General features: G+C 35.2%; 1 protein-coding gene across 2 annotated transcripts; it reads left to right on the forward strand.

Moving 5' to 3' along the window:
* The first annotated feature begins 504 nt into the window (after positions 1–504).
* LOC107900604 (cation/calcium exchanger 4) lies at positions 505–3,101 on the forward strand. 2 transcript variants are annotated; one of them, XM_016826268.2, is made up of 2 exons: positions 511–1,150; positions 1,307–3,101. In XM_016826268.2, the coding sequence occupies exons 1-2, from the start codon at positions 817–819 to the stop codon at positions 2,782–2,784; spliced, it is 1,812 nt and encodes a 603-aa protein (XP_016681757.1). In that variant the 5' UTR covers positions 511–816; the 3' UTR covers positions 2,785–3,101. The 2 variants fall into 2 exon arrangements, with proteins under 2 accessions (XP_016681756.1, XP_016681757.1); XM_016826267.2 differs by having other exon boundaries at positions 505–3,101.
* Positions 3,102–8,870: the final 5,769 nt, after the last annotated feature.

Raw genomic sequence — 8,870 nt, forward strand, 5'->3', positions numbered from 1 at the left:
TAATTTTAATAATATTATATATTAATTCAATTTTATTTTATCTAATTATTTAATATTTTATTATCAATTGTTTTCTATTTTTCATTACTTTTAAAACATTTTATTCTCTAAATTATTTATCAAAATTAGTAGAATTTTATTATAAATTATACCAATGTTAATTTAATTAGTAAAAATATATATTTTGAATTGTAGAATTATATTATTTAAAGAATTAAAAATATAAACACATAAAAATTACGTATAATATTTTTAAAAATTCTGATTAATTTTTTCAAAATTTTTCATGTTTTAGAATTTTTTTGAATATTAAATTAGTGAAACCGATTGGATTTTGCAAACCATGATTCTCTTATTAACAAAGCATAAAATTAACACGAGTAAAATAGTTTTTTCTTAATTGAAATAAAATAACTTTTAAATTTTATAAAAATGTAACAAAAAATTAGCACTCATTAAAAAATAGTATATATTAATATAAATAAAGGGGTGATAAAGAAAAAGGAAAAAAATAGCAGTCATGAGAAATTTCTAACCAACTTCTTCTCCAAATTATTTTGTTTCAAAAATTCCCTGATTATTATTATTGTCAACGAACTTCTGCGTTGGAAAAACTGTCCCAAAAAGAGCCATTAAATTCCATTTCCTCTTTAATCTTGGGGTCATCGGTAAGTATCCTAAATTTCATATTCATTTTCTCTTCTGAATTCAAGGCTGGGGTTTCCTAGTTCCTTAGCTGAAAACCCTAGCCTAATTCACTTTGTAGGAATTTTTCAAAAGCTTGATGTTTTTTTTTTAGATAAAGAGATTTTATTTATGAGTAATAATTGTCTTTATGTTCCAAAAAGTCCCAAATTTCATGGGATTTTCAATGGATTATCTGCCATTATTCTACTTTTCTTTTTTTACACCCGGGCAGATTTCTTAAGAAAACCTCACATTAGCCAATTGTCTGGGCTTATTAATTATAATTTGAATCAAAGAACCGTACTTGATCACGTCGGTATAATTCGTCGAAAAATTAGCGAACTTGATGCCAGTTCGTCAAATTTAGCTTTTGGGAAGGGCCAGCAGAATGAGTTGAATGTAAGCTTGAGCCATCCTGTTTTCTGTACCGGATTGAATAATCATCAGGGTTTTGCTAATCAATGTGAGTTCCTGAAATCGAATCCACAGTGTTCTTCAGATGGATTCTTTGATTACATTAAGTTCTTCTATTGTGGTTGTGGAGAATTTAGGATAGTGGGCTATTTGATATTGGTTGTTTGGCTTCTTTCTTTGTTTTATCTTTTGGGTAACACTGCAGCTGACTACTTTTGCCGTTCATTGGAGAAGCTTTCTTATCTGCTTATGTTGCCTCCAACTGTTGCTGGGGTTGCACTCCTTCCGTTGGGAAATGGGGCACCGGATGTTTTTGCAAGTATAGCTGCATTTTTGGGGACGGATACAGGTGGAGTGGGTCTTAATAGCGTGTTAGGTGGTGGAGTTTTTGTTACTTGTGTTGTTGTAGGGGCTGTCTCCCTTTGTGTAGCGGGGACCGGGGTTCAGATTGATAAAAGATGCTTCATTAGGGATATCTGTTTCTTCCTTTTTACGCTCATGTCACTTACAATGATATTGATAATTGGCAAGGTGAGTATTTGGGGTGCCATTGCATTTGTCATGATCTATGTGATTTATGCATTTTCTGTTGTTGCAAATGAGATTCTGTGGAAACATACTGGGGGATTGAAATTGGATGTTGTTACACCATTGCTTCCTGTCCGAGGAACTCTGTTTTCACAAGGAAACGAAGAGGATACTTTTCTTTATAGTTATCTGCTGGACGTGGACACTGGAAATGATCCACCCCATCTACCTAGTTCCCTGCCACAATGGATGTGGGCTTCAAATGTTGCTATATATTCCAATCACTTAATGAAAGCCAGTCCATTAGATGAAGACAGGCCTCCATGGGGTTGGACTGAAGAGGGCATGGAAACTAATGAGTCACCATTCTCTTGCTCTAAATTATTATCGCTCCTGGAGTTGCCGCTGACAGTTCCAAGGAGGCTAACAATTCCTCTAGTTGATCAGGAATCATGGTCAAAACCATATGCTGTGGCTAGTGTTTCATTGGCTCCTGTACTGTTAGCATTCCTGTGGAATAGCAAAGGTGATGTGGGCTCTGAGAGTCGAGTGATCACATGGTGTCTCAGTGTTGCAGCTGGTTGCACACTTGGTATTCTTGCATGTAAGCATACAGCATCTGATCATCCGCCTCGGAGGTTTTTAATTCCATGGGTATTTGGGGGATTTTTTATGAGCATTGTCTGGTTTTATATGATTGCGAATGAGCTTGTTGCTCTGTTGGTAGCATTTGGTGTGATATTTGGAATTAATCCATCCATTCTTGGAGTAACTATTCTGGCTTGGGGAAATTCAATGGGTGATTTGGTGTCAAATGTTGCACTGGCAATGAATGGTGGTGATAGCGTGCAGATTGCAATGTCTGGCTGCTATGCCGGTCCTATGTTCAACACACTTGTTGGTCTGGGCATCTCATTGCTGCTTGGAGCTTCGTCAAAGAGTCCTTCCTCATACACGGTTCCTCAAGATAGCAGCTTGTTTTACACTATGGGCTTTCTCATGTCTGGACTAATCTGGGCACTTATAGTTTTGCCTCGAAATGACATGAGACCTAGCAAGATATTAGGATTGGGTCTTATAATGCTTTATCTGATATTTCTTTCTCTCAAGGTGAGCAGTGCTTTGGGACTTACATCACTGCGTGGTTTAAGCTGATTCGTTTTATTGGCTGTAACTAGGTGGACTAGGTAAACTGACATAGTAGAAATGATTTGTCAGATTGATTGGTTAGTTTTCAGTTTCCAAGTACTATATCAACTTTCAGATTTCTATGGCAGAGAAAGCCATTGTTGTAAGATTTACTTAGATAGGCAAATGATATATAACTCACTGTGGGTTTGCAGTGCTTGTTGGAAAAATCTGTCAAACCATTTCATCAGTAAATTCTGTCAATACCACTTCCCTGTTGCATATGACTGGTGTGTCCTTACGGTTTTCAAATAATATTTCCTCGGTGCTAGTTTTGATCTTCATTTAGGGTTCTTTTTTCTAACATCTGATTCTTTGTTTATGGATTGAAGATAGTAGAAATGACCATTAGTTGTGGCCGCTTGTTTGAATGTGGCAACTCATATATAGCTTTGCCTTCGATTGACACTATATTTAAGGAAACAGTTTGCCAACTACGATGAAACCCTGTTCTCTTTCATTTTCCTTTCTGGTTTTGACTCTTCCTCGCCCTCTGCCTTCTGCTAAGCTGTAAGCATTTTTCTTTAAGAAATAAAAAAATAAATCTGGAATTGAGATGATTTTGTGGCTGCAGAAACCCTCTTTATAACTTAGTAGGATAAGATTCCGTAAATGGAACCATCTTCTTGGAGAAAGAAATAAGATATCAATGCTAAACCAAATGTTTAATCGTTATCAGCAGGCCCTTTTGGGAATGGACTTCTTTTTTTGTCAATTTCAATCACAATCCCACACGTCGCTAGTTAGCTGTAATTTTAATATTTAAAACAGTATAACAAAGTTAAAATATGATTTTACTCCTTTAAAGTGTTTTTTACCCTTTTCTTCAACCTTATATCTCCCTCTCCCTCACGATAGAAGTTGTAAAATACAGGGTTTTTATTTTTCTGTCTCTCCTCTCAGCCTTAGAAAGTGCCTTAAGGCGATTGAAATTTTAGACTTTGGAGGCAGTGGAGGTTGTATTGAAAAGGCAAAGTATATCCTAAAGAATGGTGGAGCTCTACAGAAGTTGAGAATACATACAGCATCATACATTTCTGAAGAAATAAAATTGAATATATACCAAGTGTTGTTGGCTTCACCAAGGAAATCAAAGTAATGTTGTATCTTGGTTATTTGATATAATCTTGTATTGTTGCTATATTTGTCTTGCTCTTATGAATGGCTCTTTTGCTTCTGATTTCTAATTTTTTAATGACACTGAGATTGGAACCTGTTAACTGAAATCGGTCCTTATCAGGCGGAATGAACATTTTTTTCTCAGCCTGAACAGTAGAGTAATTTCTTTGCTTTGAAAGATGAATTAATTTTCATGAAGCTGCAATTTACAGCTTCTATGGTGAGGGAGAGGCAGATATACCGTTGAAGGAGTAAAATCATATTTTTACTCTCTTTTTTTTTTTTTACTTTTTAAAATTATAATCTAGTTTGTTTTAAATAAATAATTATTAAAAATTACAGCTTGCTGGTTTTTTTAATTATAAAAATAACCCAAAAATTAATTAATTACTTAAATAGTCTATTTTTTAATAAAATACGAAAATAACTTAAAATTTACATTAAAAGTTTGTGAAGCCAAAGTGTTTGATGTCATCAACATGTCATGTCAACAATTATATTAAAAAATTAATTTTTTGGTAAAACCATGTAAAATGATGCCACTTGTATGAATATTAAAATAATACTATAATTTTTAAAAGTATGGAAGGTTTAAACAATTTTACTTATTTTCTAATGGATTCAAATAAATTAACGCAATCATAGCCTGTCTCTTACTATTGAAACAGGTAAAGGTTAATTTTTTTTTCATTCAAGTTTGATTTGTCCTTTTTTATTTCTTTTTTCTTTTTAAGTTTTTATTTATTTTTCTTTATTTATTTTATATAAAATTTTAAAGGTATATTTGAAATGTTTTATAATATTACTTTTTAAAATTTTAAATATTTTTTTAAAATTATTTTTTTAAAATTTTAAATATATATTTTTAATAAATAAAACATTTAAATATTTTAAAGATATGACCTTTCAAATTTATTATTTATTTTGTAATATTTTAAATGTATATTTTAAATATTTTTAATTTGTTTTGTAATTTTTTAAATATTTTTAAAATATATTATTTTTAAAGATATGACCTTTCAAATTTATTATTTGTTTTATAATATTTTAAATGCATATTTTAAATATTTTTTTTAAATATAATTTTTATAAATTATTAATTTTTAAAATTATTTTTAAAGATATTCAATTTTTTTTAAAAATTATATTTAAAATTTTAAAAATTAATATTTTATTTGGTGGAGCCATTTAATATTTAATACAAGTGCAATTTTTTAATGTTTTTTAATATAAAAATTTAATATTTAATATTTTACTTTGGTGGAGCTATTCTTTACAACTCTACATCTTGATTCTCTAGCATATATAAAATGGTGAAATTGTTGTGTTTAGTAGGAGAGTTCAAAAATTTTATTGAAGAAGAATAATGATGTGTTTTTGGTGTACGTTCTTTTTTATAGTGAAATCGTAGAAGGTGATGTTGGCTGTGTATTTCAAGGTCAGCAAATAGTAGGTTTGTGATTCAAAAAAAAAGTGAAGCTGGTAGAAATGAAAAGGAAGATTAGTGCAAAAGTAACTATCCGTTGTGGAAGGGTGATGTCCAGATTATTTTACAAGTTTCCAGTCTCTACAGATTCGTTCAAATTTTGTGAGATGCAACTAGTAGATGATGATGACTTGGGCACTATGATGGAAATATGGTGGTCGACTGGTAGTGAGAACCCCCAACCAGTTGAGTTATTTGCTGAATTAGCAGACTTAAAGCCTATTAATAATGTTAGTCCAAGAAGTCGACAATGCGAATTTGACTTTGATCTTAATGTCAGATGGACAGACCAGATAGAATGCGAAGGGTCATCATAGATACCCGAAAATCCAAATTATGGTAGGAGTTTGTATAACAACCCTACCCCTAGTCCCCGTCTAGAAATACATCTGGAGGTGATAATAAGCACAGAGGCAGATGTCGGAGAAATTACCAATAATGGTGAAGATTCTGATAAGGACGTTAAAGATTTTAGTGACCCCGATGTTGATAAGGCTCCGGATGATATTGATGATGAAGGCCCGGAGGAGGTTGAAGATGTTCACGGCCCTTCATTCAGTAACTCGAGTCATGGTATTGTTTTATGAAATGAACCTGAGGGCGACATGTTGAACGTTAATCCAGATGCAGTGCATGCATCCAAGTTCCTTAAGTATGCCGATATAGTACCTGCTCATATATTGGTATCAAATTCGCAGTTCAAGGAGTTGTTCGTTAGGCAATGGTTCGAGAACAAGGCGGACTATGTGTTTTCCATCAAACAGTACAACATGAAGTTGTCAATTGATTACAAGGTTGCCAAGTCTACATCGACATTATATTTTGGGGAATGTTGGAGAGTCACGATGGGTGTGGTTGGCAGGTTCGGGCTGCATTTATACAGAGGACTCAACAGTGGCAAATACAAAAATTAGAAGAGCGTCATACATGTACTCTCACATATATGTCTCAAGACCACCGAAAATTGGATGCCAAAAGTACTTGCAACTGCATTATGCCACTAGTGAAAGATAGCCCAATCATTCCTGTGTCGACATTGATTGCGGACATGCAAGCTCGATTTCAGTATAGAATGTCGTATAAGAAAGTGTGGTGGACGAAACAAATGACCATGCAATAATTGTACGGCGACTAGAATGAGTTATACAATGAACTTCAGGGTTGGATTTCAGTGATGGTGGAGTACATCCCAGGAACTGTCCTGGACTTGCAAACGTTGCCTTATAGAGACCCGAATTGACAATTGGAACTGGGGAGAAGAGTTTTTGTCAACTGTTCTGGACTTTTGATCCATGTGTTAGGGTCTTCTCCTACTGCAAACCGCTAGTGCAAGTTGATGGAACATGGCTTTTTGGAAAATACACGCAGATACTTCTGATTGTGGTTGCACAAGGCAGTAACGAAAATGTACTACAGGTTGCTTTCGCCATTGTGGAGTCGAAGAACTTCGAATCATGGGAATATTTCATTCGAAACTTGCAGAGGCATGTTGTTAGGCAAGACAACATTTGCATTATCTCCGAGAGATCAAAGGGTATTGTTACTACGATTTGGCAATTTGAGGTTCCGTGGAAGTCCGTCTATTGTATTCGTCGCATCGTTGTCAACTTCCACAATGAGTACAAGAACAAAGAATGACGCAAATGAATCGTGAACATGGGTAAAAATATTGTATTTACATTTGTATTTGTAAATATTTCGTGTCTATTTCCTAATTGGGATGGTAACGCTTTTATCAGAATACATACGTAAGATACGAGCTGGAAACATACTGATTCAGACATAAGTTGGCGAGGTTAGAGACTGATATGGCGGGGTCTAAACCTTCTCTCAGAAAATGGTTGGGTAGCATGAAGCCGTGGCAATGGGCTCAATGTTTTGACAATGGGTGCCGATATGGTCATATGACAACTAACCTCGTTGGGGCTGTTAACTTCATCTTGAGGCGTATGCTCACTTGCCAATTTTAGTGGTTTTGTCAGCCACATTTTATAGGCTAGCAATCTTAATGCCAAAAATGGGGTTGAAACAAACAAAACAGTTGGAGATAGGACACGTGCAAGTCGAAAAAATCAGGGATGCCATGAAAGAGAATGCTCAAAGGCCTAGGTCGATGAATGTAGAACTATATTCCTGAAACTTGGAAAATTTTTGAGTGACAGAGTACATTGGTCATCTGCCGAGGATCCTGCCATGGTCCTACGGAGTTGATCTCCGAAACAGGCGATGTTAGTGCAGGATGTTCCAAACACTATGGTACCCGTGTGCGCATGTAGTTGCAGCGTGTGCTACCTACAATTTGAATGTCGAACAATATATCAACGATGTGTACACACTTGAATGTATGTTGTGTATTTGGGGTAACAAGTTCCCTGTATTAAGGGATGTATCGACATGGGAAGTACAATCTCTTGCGTTCGAGATATTGCCAGATCAATCACTACGTAGGAGATTCAAAGGTCGACCGACAACAATGAGGATTTGGAATGAATGGATATAAGAGAACAATTCGATCCAAAGCGTTGCACCATATGTAGAACAGTTGGCCACAATCGGAGCAAATGTCCCTATGGAAACGTCTATACTGGTCAATTGTCATGGTCTGAAAGAAATTAAATGTTGTACCTGATGTTTGCATTTTATGGTCTTTTAGAAATAAAGTTTGTATTGTTTAGTGTTAAGCTTTTATTTAAAATTAACAGTTGCAACTTTTAATACTTTAAAATATATTATAAATTATAAACCAATACAACAAATATTACATAACACTTGAAATTTACATAACTCAAAATTAAAAAGAACTGGGAGTGTTATCGTCGTTCGGGGTATAACGGTTTACGAGCCTTCATTGACGGGGTGGACGTTGGGGTATATTGTACACATTAAGAGTATTGACAGCTGGATCGAACGTGGCCTGAGACGAGGTAGAGTACATGCTATCTCCAAACAGTGGTTGCTCTGGGTGAAATAAACTCGAACCACCCATGTGTTCAATGGTTGGTCTTCTGAGTCGGGCTTCGCCATATGTTGATCCTCTAGCTCCCTCATAGGTTGATTTCCATGTCTGTAGCGGTGACCTGGTACAATCATAAGTTGTCCACCATATAAATAAACGCGCCATCGAGTCATGTACCACTGCATGTATTCAGTTGAGGGATTGAAGTCTAACATGCAGGAGTGCACCTCAGGCCACCTGTCATACCGGGCATTCCATAGTGCTACATAACATTAATGTTCCGCGCTCCAATTTGTTGTATGTTCCCCTCTCATGGTATTGCCGTGGACATCAGCAAATTGTTGTGGCTCGACTGGCACAAATTGTCTACACCCAAATTGTCGCATAACTCGATCACGGTTGTACCACTCAACGGTTGAGAAGTTGAGCACTGGCATATTAAGGCACCACATATGGGTTTCGGTGTGAACCCACTAAGGAATAAGGGTTGTA

The sequence above is a fragment of the Gossypium hirsutum genome, chromosome D06 (genome assembly GCF_007990345.1).
Source record: "Gossypium hirsutum isolate 1008001.06 chromosome D06, Gossypium_hirsutum_v2.1, whole genome shotgun sequence".
Classification (NCBI taxonomy): Eukaryota; Viridiplantae; Streptophyta; class Magnoliopsida; order Malvales; family Malvaceae; genus Gossypium; species Gossypium hirsutum.

What these genes read in the sequence shown, in the direction of transcription:
- LOC107900604 (XM_016826267.2), top strand. Translation starts at nt 817, where the DNA reads ATGAGTAATAATTGTCTTTATGTTCCAAAAAGTCCCAAATTTCATGGG.